At 31.9% G+C, this 20,407-nt stretch overlaps 2 protein-coding genes across 4 annotated transcripts in view; both read right to left on the bottom strand.

Moving 5' to 3' along the window:
* LOC134256515 (regulator of G-protein signaling 22-like) overlaps window positions 1–9,250 on the bottom strand; it is a 43,146-nt gene extending 33,896 nt beyond the window's left edge. The window contains exon 1 of one of the 3 annotated variants that reach the window (XM_062739159.1): window positions 9,198–9,250. In XM_062739159.1, coding sequence (XP_062595143.1) covers window positions 9,198–9,219 — 22 coding nt within the window. In that variant the 5' untranslated portion in view covers window positions 9,220–9,250. Of the gene's footprint in view, window positions 1–1,201; window positions 1,293–2,612; window positions 2,688–9,197 lie in introns of those variants that run through there. The other 2 variants (XM_062739157.1, XM_062739155.1) reach the window with 2 other exon arrangements.
* On the bottom strand, window positions 7,458–8,397 carry LOC134256499 (histone H1-delta-like). The gene has a single exon (XM_062739138.1). It carries the CDS (start codon window positions 8,329–8,331, stop codon window positions 7,756–7,758), a length of 576 nt encoding a protein of 191 aa, XP_062595122.1. The 5' UTR covers window positions 8,332–8,397; the 3' UTR covers window positions 7,458–7,755.
* Window positions 9,251–20,407: the final 11,157 nt, after the last annotated feature.

Genomic DNA, 20,407 nt, shown 5'->3' with positions numbered 1-20,407 from the left:
TTCTACGTAAATCTAGCGATTTGGACTGCCTCTCAGTCTGAAAGGGGTGTGTAACAGACTAGAGCCACTAGAACTAGTGCTAGAGAATGCGCTTGAAAAAGCTTGCTGTACTATAATCACTGCTCACAGATGTATGGTTATATTGAAAATATAGGTGGCGTGATCTTGTGACTGTTCTAAAATTCAGAATTGAAACACCAGATAGTGGTGGCGAATCTACCAGTAAAAAAGAACAGTAGAAGACATTGAAATACTAATTAGTATTAAATGACCACTACACTTTGCAATCATATTTGATCTATTCTAAAGAGATAAAGGGGAGAGGTGCAGTCCGTAAAATAGGGTAGGAGATAGATCATTCGGACCAAGATAGAAATGTTCACAAGTAAGTGGAAAGATAAAGAAAAAAATTGAACATTAGTACTCGTATATAAACATTGATAAAAATTACGCCATTAAAAGCCCCCCCCCCCCCTTCCAATTGGAGTTCCCTTTACTTAAGTCATTTGCTTGAAAAATATCAAAAGACGGTAACACCGAAATCATTCCGCGCTCTTTCAAGCACAAAATATCAGTAATCCTATTTATATATGTATCTTGTCCTGTATTCATTCAGTTTAATTCAAATGGTTGAATGAAAATTGAGTTTTCCAACGTGCACACAAATTCAAAGAGTTTTAATATTTGTCACAGACAGAAAATTATGACTGCTGGGTAAAGAACACCCTTGTCTGTTACAAGGTATCCAATTTATGTAAAGGAAATGCATTTAAATGCTAAAAAAAGAAGCCACCCGGAAACATGTACGTAGCTAATCACAATAGAAAGATTCTCAGCGATAAAACATATAAATTATTAAACGTCTAAGTTATTTTTTGGTGTTTTCTGTGAATCTTTCATCGTTTCATTACATGTATATATAAACAAAAGAATATTGATTTGTTTTAGCAATTTATAAAAGAATTGATATTGCATTTAATTTAGACGACATTCGATTCATACAAATTCTTAACTTTTTCACAAAGATACAGCAAATTTGAATTAACGTAGTGGATAAAAAAACTGAAATAGCTACAGAACAACAGAAAAATGACAAGGAGAAATTTGTTTTTCTCTGAAAACGAAATTAAAAAAAATCTTAAAGTCTACATATTTGGAAACTGAAAGGGAAAAAAGAAGAAAAGTTATAAAAATATCTTACTTGCAGACAAATCTACAGAGTTTTCCATATAAAGGTTATTTACTCTAGCTTGCATCAAAATGAGCGACATGGACATGGCATGAAATCAACTGATATCGAAATCATGACGTCATTGAGTACATAAAATGTTACTATACAATAGGAAAGCTGCATTCATTATAAGGTCCCATCATCTTATATCCATCCTGTTAACAAAGAAAGTCATCGATTTTTTCGTCAAAATTCAACATGAAAAATCAGATGACACGCCGATGCTTTTGACCAATATTGATTACGTAATTATTCGCCATCGATTAACATGAATTGGTCTAACATTAAATTCCAGCTTTATTCTACATGTGTATATAACTAGGTACACATATTTACTCTTACTACAAATACAAACACATTTTCGCATTTCCCTAATAACATTCGCAAACTCACACGTGGAATATTATTCGATTTTATAAAACCATTAAATATATTACCATTTATTGAAAATATTTTCCCATTTATTGAATTAAACTCAAAGAGATGACGATGACCATATTTATTCATAGAAAGGAATTTTCACCTATTTATGAGATTCCCATCTCTAAAAGGGCAAGGAAAGTAATCCAGGGTGAAAATCTCTTAATCCCTTTATTGATAAATCCAAGCGCCACTTCCAAAGGAGACGTACCTTTCTAATCCACGAAGCGAAAGTTTTTTCCCCATATTCATTATATTGGACAGTTAGTATTGAAAATATAGAAATGTGGGGAACTGGAATCAGGCATTAATGGGTTTTCTTGTTCGACGAGGGCTATTGATCTTGAAGGGATAAGACCTCTAATCTCGAATAAGCGAAACATTGTTCTGTAAATAAACGTGTCATAGATTTAACATTGGTACAATTATAATTCGTTGTCGTAGCAAGTCACAAGACATTTTCTTTTTTGCAGTGTCCGAATTTGAATACATGTACTAAAATTCCATTGTGGTATTCTATGAAATAAAACACTTTCGCTGCTATATTATTTCAGAGAGGCTCCAGAAATTGTCACTCAAAATGTACATCCTTTGTGGGTAATGACTTATCCTCTGTACATGCATTACATTTGAAACAAAATCTGATATCGCATAATTGATATCGGTTTAATCGAATATTATAACACTACATGTGATATTATACCTTTTAATCTAGTTTCAATGAATCTTTTTTTAAAAAAACAAAGTCGGTCAATTAGAATCATTTACCAGTGTGTCATTGTTTCGTTCATGTGACCCCGGCCCTGAGACCCAATGACATCTGACTACTGAAAATCTACTGTTTAGATATGAAATAATCGGTAAATAGCGATAAATTTGTTTGCAGACCGATTCGACTTGGATGTCGGGTGTTAAACGTGTGATTAATTTGAGAACTTAAAAACAAACACGGTTTCCCTACCTTTCATTCTGTTACACCAGGACGGCCCGTCGGTGGTTCCTGAGGTCATTCTCACTCCCCCAGACCCCTCCCTCCAATTACTAACGTTATTTTTTCTGAGAATGTCAATTTCTGTGAAGTTCGTAATAGGTTGCTAAGAACGCTACTCCGCCATCTTGATTTAAAGGAGTTTTTCAATGGGACATTTAACAAAGGTGTATGTAATTGGCGAGCGGTACAAAAAAGTTGTTTTATAATAGGATTGTGAGTTAAGGAAATTTAAATAGAAAATCAAGTGGATAGTATTTATAAATTTCTGCCAGTTGTTTTAAATGTAATATAATATAAACAGCTGAAAGTGCATTTTATCGTTAAAATTTAATGAAAAATTTTTTAAGGTAGGACACAATATTGATAGGTAATTTTTCCTCAAACATTCAATTTTCCTAAACTTTGAAGTTTTGTTCTAGGATATAAAATCTCTCTTTATGTATGATATGAAAGAAATTCAAACACATTTTTTGCATTTCTGAAATATGGCCTATCACACGCTGTAAGAAGATTGTGATAAAACATTAAATATATTACCATTTTTAGAAAATCAATTGATCTATTGCAAATTTGTGTAATACTTTTAATAAAGATAACCTCTTTGTTGCTTTAAGTTAGTAAGTCAACTTGATACTGGAAAATTTGAATAAAAAATTAAGTAAAAATAGAACATACGTAGCGTCGGAATTGAAAATTTACATGTAAATGTCCGACAGTTTAAGTTTTCTTAAGAGAAAATGTATTATTCAATTTTTACAAAAAATCAACAGAATGATTCAAATTGGTCTTAGAATAAAATATGTGAAAATAAAGAAAATTGAACCGGTGATGTCAGATATTTTTGCGATCAAAAAAATTTCAATAGCAAAAAAAACCTAAAAGATTCAATAGATGAAACAATATTTGTAAATAAACGTGTCTTGATTTGACCTTGACCTTATAATACATAGCGAATGCAAGTCACAATATATGTGTCCAAATATCATTCCTTTGAATATGTATGGAACAAAAGTTACACTGATTTTATAAAACACTTTCACATGCTATTTTCATACTTAGAAGCATAAAAACTTCCAAAATTGTCACTCAAAATGTACAATATATGGGATTCTCTGATTTTTTACAAATTGCATTTGAAACAAAATTATTATTTTTCTGATATCATATTGTTGTCAATGATCATAACTTTTCTACATGGTATATTATAAATGGGTTAAAATAAAATCAACGGGTGTTTTGTCCTACCTTAATTTGTTCTTTTCTGAAATATTTCTTTTGTAAAAATTAAGTTTATGCCTTCTAAATTAAAAGTCAAGTAATAGATAGCTGCAGATCTGTAGCGTTATGATTTTATATATTTGTCTTTGAAATAACGGTAAATAGCGTAAATTTGTTTGCAAAAAAGGTGGATGTCGGGTGTTAAACGTGTGATTAATTTGAGAACTTAAAAACAAACACGGTTTCCTTACCTTTCATTCTGTTACAATTAACTGCCTTTCGGTGGTTCCTGAGGTCATCTCACTTATTTAACTAATCTGTCCAATTACATCCAAGTCCACACTAGCCTTATTTTTTTCTAGAATGATTAATTTCTGATTAAAATTATATGTTAGATTGCTGAAAATGCACTTCAAGTTGAGGATTTTTTGCCTGGGACATTTATAAATGGTGGGAGGTGTATAAAATATATATATTGGTACAAAAAAGTTGTTTTATAATAGGATTGTGAGTTAAGGAAATTTAAATAGAAAATCAAGTGTGTTTCTGCCATTTGTTTTAAATGTAATATAATATAAACAGCTGAAAGTGCATTTTATCGTTACCTATTGAATGATTTTTTATTAGTTCTTTTCTGAAATATTTCTTTTGTAAAAATTAAGTTTATGCCTTCTAAATTAAAAGTCAAGTAATATATAGCTAGCGAAAATGTATCTAAGGTAAAGTTTCTTAGTTACAATGTAACGTGCAACTCACTCTAGTGCATTTCTTTTAACCGATCTTACCTTGCTCTTAATAACAATATATAACAAGGTCAAATTAAAATTCTTGTACGACCTTTTCTTTTTCAAAATTAATTTGGTATGATTAAGTTCTAAAATGATACTGTACGAAAATCAAATACGTTTAGTGTACTGAAGCCGGTTGGTGGCGGGTAAAAAAAAAATATCCGGCAGCCGCTACCAGAAACTTATCTGGTCAGCCATCCTATCTTATCAGCTTGTTGTAACATGCATGTGTGTGGGTTTGATATACTTTGTAGACATGTGTGTGTGGGTGTCTGTGAATGTTTTGTAGGGGATATACTGGTAGACATGCATGTGTGTGGGTGTCTGTGAATGTTTTGTAGGGGATATACTAGTAGACATACATGTGTGTGGGCGTCTGTGAATGTTTTGTAGGGGATATATTAGTAGACATACATGTGTGTGGGCGTCTGTGAATGTTTTGTAGGGGATATATTAGTAGACAGAAATGTTAGTGGGTGTTTGTGAATGTTTTGTAAGGGATATACTAGTAGACATGCATGTTAGTGGGTGTCTGTGAATGTTTTGTAGGGGGTTTACTAGTAGACATGCATGTATGTGGGTGTCTGTGAATGTTTTGTAGGGGATATACTAGTAGACACGCATGTGTGTGGGTGTCTGTGAATATTCTGTAAGGGATATACTAGTAAACATGCATGTATGTGGTTTTCTGTGAATGTTTTGTAGGGGGTTTACTAGTAGACATGCATGTGTGTGGGTGTCTGTGAATGTTTTATAAGGGATATACTAGTAAACATGCATGTATGTGGTTTTCTGTGAATGTTTTGTAGGGGGTTTACCAGTAGACATGCATGTGTGTGGGTGTCTGTGAATGTTTTGTAGGGAATATACTAGTAGACATGCATGTATGTGGTCTTCTGTGAATGTTTTGTAAGGGATATACTAGTAGACATGCATGTATGTGGTCTTCTGTGAATGTTTTGTAGGGGATATACAAGTAGACATGCATGTGTGTGGGTGTCTGTGAATGTTTTGTAGGGGATATACTAGTAGACATGCATGTGTGTGGGTGTCTGTGAATGTTTTGTAGGGGATATACAAGTAGACATGCATGTGTGTGGGTGTCTGTGAATGTTTTGTAGGGGATATACAAGTAGACATGCATGTGTGTGGGTGTCTGTGAATGTTTATGTCTTGTACGAAACGGAAGTGAAGTAATTTGCATCGGGATCGATGAAGAATGCTGTTTTGATTTATTGAAATGCTCTTTGTTGGGGGCTGGGGCTCTGCTTTGAGGTGCCGTTGTTTTGATTAACATTTAACAATATTTTTGACTGTCAATGTAACAAAAAAAAGATAAACATCGAAACCTCTAGATCCATCGGAACCTTTAGATACTTTGAATGAAATGGCACCTTTTCCAAAAAGAATGATTTAAGTTATTTGTCCATTTTTTTCATACTTTCTTGTTTTCAAAATATATTCCCTTAATGACCCTTATATACATGTGTAAAAATTTTAAGCATAGGGGTTTGTCTTCCGGATTGTTAAATGTAAAATACATTTAAGGTCAGACGACACGTTCCTCAAATATATGTTTTGTCTCTTGGTATTATATAAAAAAATTATTCATATTTGGCATTCTCTTATATCTACATTGTTTTCAAAATGTTTTTAAATATAAGTAAACCAAAAATTGTGATAAAAATTTTGTATAAGAAATATGACCCTGTGGTATCTTGTCCAGATGCCTGGATTGTTTTTTGTGAGGAAACTGTAAACTTCATACAAAATTTAAAAAATTATATATTTTTGAATATTAAAATAAAATATTTACATTAGATACATTCTAAAAGTTGTTTTATAAAGATTCTGACGATAGTAGAACCAGAAACTGTGGACCCTTAGCTCGAGCCTGTAAAGGTTGGAAAGGCCGCAAGTCCGAAGAAGAAGGCTGTAAAATCTAAGAACAAGACGCCTCTGAGCTGTTTCAAAATACTGCACATGTAGGGTAATCAATTGTCTAGATAACTTCTTGTCGTTTTTATATTTATTTTTCACTGATCAATTGTTAAAACGATCATATATATATTACAGCTGTACACTACTAGGTGTTACACTTATTTGCACAAAACTAAAATGTTTCAACTAGAGTACATCACCTGGATAACTACTGCAGTTTCTCAGACAAATGATTTTGCAAATTCATTGTACATCTATAAGAGATGTAGTATACAATTTTGGTCATTTATAGGGAAAATACCTTTTTGTTGATCTTGGTCATTTCTATGCAAATTATGCTAACAGTAAAGGTACATTGATTTTGTTTGGATAGTTTTCAGAATAAAGGGTATTTTTTAACAAGAGTAATTTCCTTTTCCGTGTCAATGTAGGACCGAATTTCTTGGTGCAGTGTTCCCACTATACATTATACAACTTACAGGCACCTGATGAGTAAAATCTTTTTGTGTTTAATGTCTTCTTTGTAATCGTTCCCCCTTGAGCCCCTCCCAAAATATCTATAAGATTGTAAGACACATATATTGTACATATCTGACGTTTTCCAGGCTTTTTCCACGATTTTGATATTTTACGTGCCTGACAAGTATATTAATATTTCAGACACCATGAAATGAGACGAGACATTTTATTTTGCCAGTGAAAGGAAATAACCTCTTGCAAATGAGAATTCATATGTCCATGTGATAAAAGTAGTTAATTTTTCTTTCCTGCCTAAAGAAGGATAACTCTAACTCATCTAAAGGTTTTTATTTTTATATTTCATTGTTAAAAAAAAAAAAGAAAAATGAAAGAAACAAAAGAAAATAACTGGAATATCCAGTTCAAAACTTAATACATGATTTTTAATATGATGAAAATTTCTGAATACTGTCATTAGTTTGATGAACAAAATTTAAAGTCATCAATGAGTATGTACAATATGAATTTTTCAAATGTAAAATACCTTACAATGAACTAGCACTATTTGACACTTATTTGGTCCTTCATTGATGTCCATGGCACGAATTTCTCGAATGAGACAATATTAAAACAGGACAAATATTGCACTGAAGGAGCACGAAATGTTTTCAGCGTCTCTCAACACCGGCATCTTTAAAGTTATAAATTCACTTTTTTGCAGCAGCCTTTTTGGGGGATTTTTTCTTAGGTTTAGCTGCTTTCTTGGCCGCCTTTTTTGGTGATTTAGCTTTCTTCTCTGCTTTTTCTTTCGGTTTCTTCTCTGCCTTGGCTTTCACTTTTGGCTTCTTTTTCACTTTCTTCTCTGTTTTTGGTTTGGCTGTTTTCTCTTTCTTTGGTTTAGGTTTGCTTTGAGCTTTTGCCCCCTCTCCCAATCTAAATGATCCAGAGGCCCCAGTGCCCTTTGACTGTTTCAGAGATCCATTTTTCACACCAGCACGCAGTGCCATTTTCAGATGATTGTTTGCCGATTTCTCATCGTCCACTTTAAAATTCTTCATAATATACTTTAGAATTGCCTGTCGAGAACTTCCTCCCCGCTCTTTCAAATTGGTCAAAGCATCTTTGATCATCTCCCGGTAGTGAGGGTGGTTCAAAGGCGTCTTGTTCTTAGATTTTACAGCCTTCTTCTTCGGACTTTTTGCGGCTTTGGTGGCCTTTCCAACCTTTTCAGGCTCGGGCTTAGGGTCCACAGTTTCTGGTTCTACAGCAGGTGCGTCTGACATCTTTTAATTCCTATGTGTACACTCACACAATCTTGGTTTGAATGAAATTTCTACGCATTATCGACTGTAGTTATTTATACTACGAGCGCGGACGTCTGAGAAGGCACCAATAGCAGAAATTGTCGGCACGTAGATTTGTTTACAAAATGAATGGCGTTGTGCTTCTCAACCAAACTCTTTTTTAGATTTTAAATACTTTATATAAATGTTTGTAGTAATTTCTTAGCTTGATTTGTTACTCAGATATACTAGGTACAGACATGAGATATTTAAAACGCATAGAATTGTATAATAAACTTGTAATTTAGGTCAAAACACAGGCGCGGTATGGGAAAAATAGAAGCTTGATATGAAAATTTCATATATTTCTTCATTATATTGAAATCGTGTACCTAACTATTGGTAATGCGGTGTACATTAATCTTTCAAGAAACCATGGAACTAAAAAATAATTGTTAATATGTCATAAACACAGAAATATACGGTCTTAAAGACCCCCACTGAAGCACAGAATTTTGCCATTGTGTTTACCCGTTGCACTCCGTATGCACATTTTTTGCAATCTCTGCACATTTACGTGAAGTTTAAACACCGACACTGTGATTTTGATAGAACCATAAGAAAAAACACTTGATATGTAGGTTTTTATCTTTGATATTTGCCATAAATGATTGTATACATTATGGGAATTGATACTGAAATTCAATGTCATATCATAAATGGAGCGGCAAGTACGTATAAAGCCAGTACGACATATTAATTTGATCCCATCCTTCAAATGCTTCTGATGCTGTAAATAGTATAAAACATGGGTATAGTGAATTGAGTCAAAAAAAAAGAATCAAAAATACAAATAATTAACTCACTAGAACAATTATCGATCTCCATATCGTAAATGTGATTAAAGTACTTTTGAGGTAAACACTTGATTGCATACCCCCTCCTCCTCCCCCCCCCCCTTAACCTTTTTGACATAAATCAGCTCTTGGAAAAAAAAAAGAATCAAATAATTAACTCACTAGAAGGATATATATATATATATATATCTGGAAAACTTAAACAATGACCCCATTTTCGTACGGGAACCAAAAATAATGACGAGTTCGTTTTTATTGGTTCTTTTTAATTTTCGAACTTGAATCGACTTTTATATTGTCTTGAATATGTAAGATTAATTTGTTTTATATTTTATTTTAACATTTCGAGCAAAATAAAAAAAATATCAACAAAACAGCGGATACTATCTATTTGTGATTAAATGAAAAACATGCTACGCGCGGAGCACCTGTTCTCATTATGACGTAGTCTCTGTGACGTCATAGACACAAAAATACAATAAAACATAACAACATACAGTGTGTAACATCGCTTTTTTTCTCAAGCACATTTATTTTTAAAAAATTAACCAACACACACACCCTCCCTCACAGAGAGAGAGAGAGAGAGAGAGAGAGAGAGAGAGAGAGAGAGAATATGGTCTCGTTAAAGCACCAGTTAGCGCTGTGCATGGTTGCATATACTTGGTTCTCATCGCTGGAGCCTGGTTCATTCCCTATGATCGACAGAGGTTGTGAGAGGTATAGCTTGTCGACCACTGGGTGAATTTTCTCTCCGCCGAAAGAAAAGACCCCTCGCGCCAACATCCGTGCAAAAGACCCCTTTAGAAAAAAGCTGTCGAGTTTTCATAGGCTATCCTTGGTATCATATATATTATATTTTACATGTCCTTTGTATGTAAATATGGAATAAAGATTATAGATCTTTGACAAATTAACCACTATATCGAGATCCGATATGGTGACTAGCTTTCATACTCCTGTGAATCCAGTTTTTAAGATTGTCTTATATATTGGTACATTGATTTTTCTTCAAATTGATGTTCAAGTGAACTGATACCTTTTGTCTTATTTTCTAGATATGCTGGATATAATTTTTTTAATATGTTGTCCCTACAATGTGAAACCAAACTTTTATATATATTGTAAAACTAGTTCTAACTGTAATGGCGAGTTGATAAATAATGGGAAGACCTGAACATGCACTTCCTCAAAATGGAGATAATTTTAGAAAAAAATGAAAGAATCATGATAGAAAGTTAAAAGGCAACATGCAAACCATCTAGCCTTTTGTTTTCACTTAATCGCGATGATAAAAGTGTCAGAGAGACTACATGAACAAAAAAACAGTTATATGGATCTAGTACGTTGAACACGTTGTCTTTGTTTGTAAGGCTCGTTATTATAACCAATGATAACTGAACTTTAATTAAAAGAGCTCGGTCTGTATTTCTCATGCTAGTACGTATGTCTATTAGAATAGTGTTCACTTTCTATAGATGAAATTCTTTAGAATCACATTTAAGGTTTTTATACTTCAACATAACTGTAAATGAACAGTGTCATACGTATGCTGGATGCTTAATCTTCATAAAATATAATTAATCCTTAAAAATGACACATTGTCAGTTCCTTCTTTACGTATTCTAGTCTTTACAAACTAAGAAAACTGAAAATTATGAAAACAACAGTTTAGGAAATCTGCAGGGGCGTAGCCCTTTTGAACGTTTAGCCCAATTGACAAAGCCCTGGTAAGGGTTCAGGGGGCGAAGCCCCCGGAAACTGGTGAATTTTCGACGATTCCGATGTGCATATTTGAGCCCTCTGATAGCATTTTTCTTACACGTTTTCAGTTTGTTAGGCAGAAAATTACTGTCCTTTTCTTGTACAAAATGACAAACACTCAAATGTCCATATGCTTGTTCTGACTATAAAACAATTTTAGACTTCAAGCTCTTTAAAATGCTAAGGTTATATACTTAGTTGTGACCAAGTTTAAGCCAATAGTCGGGCTTGAAATAATGTTAAAAATACACCTAAAGATTGAAATATATATATATATATATATATATATATATATATATATATATATATATATATATATATATATATATATATATATATATATATATATATATATATATATATATATATATATATACTATTGGTATTAAGGTGAATATATTTTTAAAGGTTAAACTGAATTTTCTCAATTTTTTTTTTCAATTTTTGACTCACTAGATAAGGTTGAATTATGACTTTTTATCTCCATATCCAAATGTGATAATTATTATTTTTTTTTTGAGGTAAACACTTGAAGTTGCATTACGGTTGGAAGTTCATTTCCTACCCCCCTAATAGAAATTGACTTTTTGACATAAATCAGCTCTTGGAGAAGGAAGCACACTATATAATTGTGTATATCTGGAAAACTTAAACAATGACCCCATTATTCTTTTTTATTTTAAAAATTTTTCAAAAATAATGACGACAATTTCGTTTTTATTGGTTCTTTTTAATTTTTTTTCGAACTTGAATGATGACTTTTATATTGTCTTGAAAATTTCTTTTGTAATGATTAATTTCTTTTATATTTTATTTTAACATTTCCAGCAAAATTTTTTAAAAAAAATATGCAATCCTTTTTACAGCGGGGGGGGGGGTCTTTCTATATTTCTACATCTATGGTTTTTTTTTTTTCGTGATTAAATGAAAAACATGCTTCTAGCAGTTTAGAGATTAAAAAGTTCTCATTATGACGGGGGGGGGCATGATAAGTACTGTACTAATAGCAGTATTGATACAAAACATACAGATAAAAGGTCATAACAACATACAGTGTGTAAAATGTCCTTTGCTTTTTTTTTTTTTCTTTTTTTTTTTTAAAAAATTTCACCACCAGAATACACACCCTTTTCCTATCAGCAGAGAGAGAGAGAGAGAGAGAGAGAGAGAGAGAGAGAGAGAGAGAGAGAGAGAGAGAGAGAGAGAGAGAGAGAGGTATGGTAATTACTTAAGTAGCAGTTAATTATTATTGATGCATATTGGATTTAGCTGGAAAAGGTATACATTTTTTTTTATTTGTTGTCGTCCGAATTTCCTCGGAAACACACATCATAAGGAAACAATGTTGATCATGTTGATCAATTGAAATTACATTAGTTAGTTAAGTCCGAAATAACTAGTAAATATTTAAAAAGAAAACTGTATTGTACTTAAAATAAGTTGAAAGCTAGAAATTTGTAAATAGAATGTCTAGATCTAGGTCTTTCTCTTCACGGATACCATCTTGGAGTAGAAAAAAAAAATGCTGTCGAGTTTTCATAGGTTACTATCCTAGGTATCATATATATTATATTTTACATGTCCTTTGTATGTAAATATGCAAATTGATAAACAAACTTATAGTTCTAGAATGGAATTGCAATTATTAAAAATTATTTTTTGTTACCACTCTTCACAAGATTTTTGAACTCTTCTACAAAATTAAACTTTTACACTTAAAAATATCCATACCCTTTTTAAGATTAAAACGTCTTATATATTGGTACATTGATTTTTCCGTGATTTGTGATTAAAAAAGGGTGAAAAATGATAAATAAAAATTGTAAATATTTTATAGAAAAAAAATTATTTAATTTTTTTTAATATTAGATTGCTTTCGCTATTACCGACTCCGTTTTCTTTAACGAAATTGAAAAGAAACACAAACTTTTATATATATTTGTCAAATGTCATGTATGCTCATCAAATTACTGATATGCGAATCATACAATGTTTTATTTTAGATTTTCCAAAATCCAATGACCTTACTAGCAAAAACCGATAGAAAATCTAAATATTTGAACAGTGCAAGTCTGGCACAATCTAAAAAAAAATAATATGAAAACTATAATTTAATGGTAGATTGAATTTCACCTAATAATTAAAAATGTGTGAAATATTCATGTTAGAAAGTTTTCATCAACTAGCTCTGCAGTAGATGAGAAATAAGATCTAGGAAAGATCTTTTGTTATATCCGACTTAGACGCTCGGATTAGTTATGCTTCAATGCAGACAGTAGCACCTGTCAAACTGGTAAAACAAAAAATACACCTTCTTTGGATCGGTTCAGTACGTTGAACAAAATAAATTCTTGGTTTGTAGAAATAAAATATTTTCTTCTTGTTATTACCACTTACCGACTTTTTTGCAAGCAAAGGGGGGGGGGGGGGGGTGATAACTGAACTTTAATTAAAAAGTAGATCTCTTCAAACAATGTGATCAACAATGCTTCAAAGGTCATGTTGAAAGATCAATTTTTTTTTAATGTGGTGGTATAATAAATTCTTATGTATGGGAAATATTTTTGATATAATGTATTTGGTTTTATTTATTTGCCGTTCAACATATTCTGTAAATGAACAAATCTCATTATATAAAACTTGATAAAAACAAAACACACACACTAAAATATAAAATCAATCACTTAAATTGTTTTAATGTACATTGTCAGTACCTTCTTTCTATTGTTGTCATTCACAGCCGTAAAAAAACTAAAGTGACTGTTAAAATTTTTGATGTTTGTGGAAATCATTTGCAGTGATAAAAATCTTAAAAATTTTCTTTTGCTATACCCGCATGGCCGCATAGTACGTCACCAAACACAGGGCTTTCTGGACAGTGCATTATTGATTTTTGTGCTAAAATTCTTTTTATAGAATTCTTAAATTAAAAGCCCATGCACGTAATTCAATACACTGACAGGGATGAAATAATAAAATGAAAGAATATTTGATCTGGAAGTAATTTTGTGGAACGACATTCGACATTTTCAATAAAAAATGGACCTAAGGAAAAATCAGATAAAGTATTTTTATTTTATCTAAGTTGATAAAGAAATTCTAAAAAAAATTGATAAAGTTGTTCATTGTGTTCACTAGTCATAACAACTAAAAATGACCATCGATACCTAGTTCGAAACGTGCTGGTCTCGAAATTTAGGGACGAATATATAATAAATTTACACACATATATACATCGTACCTAGCGTTATTATTATTATTTTTTTAATTTTGAGTTGTACACAGGTTTAATGCATTGAGACTCTCATTGTGTGCAACTAGATTTCTTTATAATTTAAAATGATATTTATTAATTAATAGTTTTCAAAGTAATTACCCTTGACTTTGAAAATAAAAAATTGGAGTTTTAAATTTAAATATCTTATTAATTGCCTCTAAAAAATATTCAGATGCTGTAGGAACACACCAGCACCGTGAAGTTTTTAAACATTTTCATTTTTTGGATAACTTTTTTCTATCGAACAATTAATAATACCTCACACAGTGTACAGGAAATTTACTGATAAATCTTGCTAATCGTTAAACTGAACATATCATTTTTTTTATTACAGTTATTACATCCTATATGCTCTGCATTCATGTGTGAAAATAGTGTGTGTTTACCCCTCCCCCTTTTTTTTGGCTTTACAGAAACACCGTGTATATTTCTTTTGGCCTTATTAGAATGCAAAAGAATGTATTGCAGTGAAAACCATATTTATATTGAATACGTGATTTACGAGAATTCAATATATTGCATATATTGGAAAATTAATTGCTGGTTTAAAATGCTGTCAAGTTCAAAGACTATTTAAATTTATCTATAATTTTAAAGGTGTGTAATATGCTTTGTACATAATTATAATAACTTTTTATCAAAAATTTATGGTGGTTTTTGATTTGTGCAAGTTATTTTTCTATCAAATAAAGTTTGAAAAAAAATATGTTGACATGCGAATTATGTCAACATGCAACATAAATATGTTGACAGGCAAGAAAATTGCAATCAAATAAGTATTATGAAAAAATCTCAAATATCGCCTACATGTGACATCCAACATGCTAAATGCTCTTTATTTATGTTAACATGCAAGATAAGTATATTGACATGCAACTTATTTATGTCGACATGCAACTTATTTATGTTGAAATGCAACTTGTTTATGCACCTTATATATGTTAACATGCAACTTATTTATGTCGACATGCAACTTTTTTTGCGAGATAAATATGTTGACATGCAACTTAATCTGCATTCTAGCAGTTTAGATGATTAAAAATGTCAAATATTCTTATGTCAAGGACTAAGTTGGGGGGGGGCATAAATATGTCACATGTTTACATAACAGCAGTTGCATGTCAACAAAAAAGTTGCATGTCGACATGTATTACAGATTAAAAGGTCAAATAAATACATAGTGGCCAAAATGTCCTTTGCAGGTTTGTTCGTTTTTTTTTCTTTTGTTTTTTTTTCTTTTGTTTTTTTTTTAACATGAACTGGTTCACCACCATGTCAACATATTTGATAGAAACTAACTTTCACACAAGGGGCAGGAAGTTGGTTTGTAAAAACCAGGTAAAAAATTAAAACAAAATGTACTCATTTGAATTTTCAAATTGAAAAAAAAGTTTATGCCAGTTTTATTTATCGTTTTTTTTCGGGGGGGGGTTGTTTTATTGAAATAGCATAAAATGTAATTTAATGATTAAAACAATAAATAGCATTAATTATTATGTGGTCACATATTAAAATTAAAGCTGGAAAAAATTGTACATTTTTTTTTATTTGTTGTCGTCCCGAAATTTCACATTATGACACACATCAGGAACTGCATTGGCCTATTTCTTTTGTTTTAATATAAATTCATTAGTATAGCATAAGGTGTTTAAAATGGCAAGAAACTTGTTTAAAAAATAATAAAAAGCAACACTGTATCAAGTGAAAACATGGATGGCCATTTATGTGTAAAATGTATCTTGAACTTAACATTCACCATCGATCGTGTAGATTCCATGAGATTTTGAGAACCGCATTACACATGGTATACACCCTGTAGAAATGTTTTATATATTTTCTTTCTTAATAATTTTATTTGAAAGTCTTTTTATTAATTATTAATTTTATTTTAAAGTAAATATTTAACATTGCGACAGTGAAGGAAAAGCTCATTGTCTCTCTCTTCTCTCTATCCAATGCCTCTAAAATATTTATTAATTAAAAGGCCTTTCAAGTAATTATTTCAGCAGTTTCTACAATAAAAATATATTTTTAAAATATCTTACCGCTGATTTTTATATCGCGATATATTATCGTGGTGGATAATACCGCAATATACCGATATACCGGTAATATTGCACAGCCCTAGCGCCCATATGGGTCAAGCAATACAATCCATCATAAAAAACAAAAGAAAAGAAAATAAATCTGCATCTAGAGATTTAGCAGGGATGTATAAACTTAGGGGATAGACAACTGTGATATATCTAAATTTGTGGGATTAAATAACATTGTATATCTCTATTGCTATAAAAAATTTTCAGAAAAAAAACTGTTTCTTTATCAATCAAAGAATTATTTAAGGTACGTAAACACAATGTTTATACTCCTTATTTTATAACTATAGTAAATATGTTTTGTATGTTGTATATTCAAAGGGAAATTGCCCATATTTCCAAGAATGCACCAAATCAAAATTTAAATTATTTTACAATATATGTTCTATACTTTTTCAAAATTCTATTCAAATAAACAAAAAGAACAGATTACATTTGTCAAAAAAACAGACTTTTAACTGCATGGGAATAAATGCTGTTTGAAAAACTTGTGTTGGATATTCGGCAAATAAACAGAGTGCTTAAGTTGTAGCCTATCCTGTCAGTATAAATTGGTTTATGAAAAAAAACCCAGATATGGACATATGATGAAATATGTTCTTGCAAGCTCCTATTTTACTTTTTGATCTACATGTACCAGGTAGGTGACACATATTTCGGGTTTCCAATAGCAAAACATGGACTTTGCCATTATAAACATATGGGAAGCAGGGGTACATTGTATCATTTTGATAGCTTAGTTGTTTATTTTTTAATAAGAAGATATCCTACTGAGAACCAGTATTGAAATATGGTCACCACATATATTAAATGAGGCAATTTAAGCATAATTTAGGGAGAGGGCTACATTATTGCAGCTAGGATGGCCTGTATATGTATCTATAGAAATGAACAAACTGAATATCACTAAATCAAATAAGGAAAACAAATTAACTATTTCACCAATAAATAGACTGATCTACTGTGCCTATCTTTTATAATTCAGTATGCATGATTACTCACAAGGACATATTAAAGCCAATCATGCCTGTACATGTAACATCATGAGTCAACAAATATGACCACTAATTTGATTGATTTATTTGTTACTTAATTAAGTAATATCATTATGGTGCTCAAGTCATTGACAAGTCAAATTTGTTACAATTGATGTTAGTGAAGTAACAATTTTAAGAGTTTTTTACATTAAAGATACTTGTACTACATGTACTTGACAACGTGCTTTAGTAATATTATGTAATATAATTATATACATATATGCAGTTTACAGAGGGAAAAATGCCAGTGTCATATGATATTCCTCTAAGGGAGTAGAATGGATAAATTCAGAGTCTTGTAATCTCACATGTAAATTTCATTGTATGCTGGAGTTTAAGTTACAATCTTTTTTTTAGATGAAGTTTCGGAAATGCAGCTGTGTGCATAAACAAATTGAGAAGTCTGTATCAGTGCATTATAAATATTTATTTACACATACCATTGTAGTGATGAGACTTCAAATCTGTCAAAAAATGATCATTCAGTCCTCGCATATTTACATTTTTTTTTACTCACTGCCTTGAAGGAATACATGTACAATAGGTATACTATGATGTTTGTAAACTATATCCAGATTTCACTCACATAGTAATTATCGTAATTTTAATTAAAAGTCTACTTTCATTTTTAGCTCACCTGAGTTGAAAGCTTCAACCAAACCTAGTAGAAATGCATCCTTGGGTGAAGGGGAGTTTAATTATAATATTAAAATGAAGGTCCAAGCCCCCTTCCAAGAAAAGATGAAAGTAGGGTGGGTTATGTCATTAAAAAATCTTTTTCTTTAGAATCACTTGGCCAGAAAAGATGAAACTTGTATTGAAGCATCCTAATATAGTGTAGATTCTTCATTCTTAAAATCATGACCCCCGGGTGTAGGGCAGGGCCACAATAGGAATCCAGCATGGCAACATTTTGTTTTATATAGGAAAAATCTTTTAAGATCTTCTCCTCTAGAACCACTGGGCCAGAAAGCTGAAACCAAATATGTGGAAGCATCCTGGGGTAGTGTAGAATTTGAATTTTCCAGAATCATAATCCCGGGCATAGGGATTGGGCCACAATAGGTTTTACAGAGGGGAGAATCCGGTGAAAAACTGCACAGTCAAAAGTTACTCAGTTGAGCGTTGTGGCTCATGGGCCAAGTTCAAGTTCATGGGTTTCTTGTTGGTTAATACCTAGCCTCCAATTAGCAAAACCGAGAGTATGGTTGTGGTTCTAGTTTGCGGACAATTTTAAATGAAACTGACAAGAAGCAGGCATTAAATAAGGGTTAGGGTTAAAGATAGGGCTAGGGTAAGGGTTAAGCTGCGAGGGTAAGTATTAGGGTTAGATTAGGGCTAGGGTTAGGTTAGGGTTAGAGTTAGTTGTTAGGGTTAGGGTCAGGGTTAGCATTATATTAGGGTTAAGGTTTGATTAGAGTTAAGGTTTGATTAGAGTTTAGGTTAAGCTGGGTTTAGGGCTAGGCTGAGAGGGTTAGGGTTAGCATTAGGGTTAGATTAGAGTTGGGTAAAGCTACAAGGGTTAGGGTTATGTTAAGGTAAAGTTGCAAGGGTTAGGGTTAAGCTGGGAGGGTTAGAGTTAGGATTAGGTTAGGGGCTATGGTTAGATTAGGGTTAGGGTTGGAATAGATAGAGTTAGGGTTAGGCTACAGGGGTTAGGGCTAGGGTTATGGTTAAGGTTTGATTTGAGTTAAGGTTAAGCTGCAGGCTAGGCTGAGAGGGTTAGGGTTAGCATTAGGGTAAGGGTTAGATTAGGGTTAGGGTAAGGCTGCAGGGGTTAGGCATTAGGGTTAAGGCGAGGGCTTGGGTATGGGTTATGTTAGGGTTAGGGCTGCATTAAAATAAAATAGGGTTAAGGTTATGTTAGGGTTAGGGCTAGGGTTAGGGTTAGGATGAGGGCTAGGGCTAGGGTTAGGGTTACATTAGGATTATGTTAAGGTTATTATAGGGTTAGGAGATATATAAGAGGAGTTATGAGTTATATAAGAGTTAAAGTAAGGTTGAAGGGGTTAGGGCTAGGGTTAAGGATAGTTGGAATTGAAGTTAGGGCTAGGGTTTTGGTTAGGTTGGAAGGGTTAGGGTTAGCATTAAGATTAGGGTTAGTATAAGAGTTAGGGTTGAGCTGCAAGGGTTAGGGTTATTAAGATTACATTTGGGCTAGGGCTAGGGTTAGATTTAGGCTGCAAGGTTTAAGGTTAGAGTTAGCTGCGAAGGTTAGGGTTAGGGCTAGGTTAAAGTTTAAGGCTGCAAGTTTAATTTCATAAAGCATCATTAGTAAATTATTCAGTCAAATCTCGATTTAACTGAAATAAAAGAAATAAGTTGTGGTTACCATAACTTATTAAAAATTACAAAATGTGCAGAACCTTCCGTTTATGTTCCATCTCACTCTTGAATGAAAGTTCTAGAACGTCAGATGGCATCAAACCAGTTAAAAAGCAAATCGAGCCGGAGGCTTGAATATAATGGTAAAGCAATTGATATCAGTACGTCAGAGTTACATGTATAACTATCTCTTTATATTGAAAGTTAGTTGCGCTAATAAATTTACAAATAAATACAAGTAATATACATGCTAAAAGAAATTGTCAATTAAAGATCATGGAAATTATAGAACAATATAATGAAATTTAATGAGACTTTCAGATTTTTTGTTATTTATACATTGGGGTGAAAAGTTAATGCTGACAAATACAATAAATGTGCACATTTGCTCTTTTATCCTTGATGTGAATGGAAACAGAACATCATGAAAAGTTAAATTTGAACATAATATAGTATAGCAGATATCAATATGATTTTTTAATTACAAGTAAAGAGAAAATGTCAATGAATGCATACTTATGACAAAGTACGAATTCTCTCAATGGACATCAAAATAAAGTACCTTAGTAACATTTTTAAGAAGAAAATGCTAATTCAGTTGATTCTTTTTTTTAAAGTTAACAAATATCTACTGTTTCTAAATTAATTGTAGGATTATGAAATATTTCTTAGTGCCATTATCCCGTACTTAATTAACTTTTAGTTAGAACTATACATTTT

This window comes from Saccostrea cucullata, unplaced genomic scaffold (genome assembly GCF_032062105.1).
Source record: "Saccostrea cucullata isolate Sc308-1 unplaced genomic scaffold, CSIRO_AGI_Scuc_v1 ctg90, whole genome shotgun sequence".
NCBI classification, from domain to species: Eukaryota; Metazoa; Mollusca; class Bivalvia; order Ostreida; family Ostreidae; genus Saccostrea; species Saccostrea cuccullata.
The sequence above is the reverse complement of the archived record's forward strand: the minus strand, read 5'-3'. Positions and strand labels throughout refer to the sequence as shown.

Coding starts and splice junctions, on each gene's coding strand:
- LOC134256499 (XM_062739138.1), bottom strand. CDS start 8,331: ATGTCAGACGCACCTGCTGTAGAACCAGAAACTGTGGACCCTAAGCCC.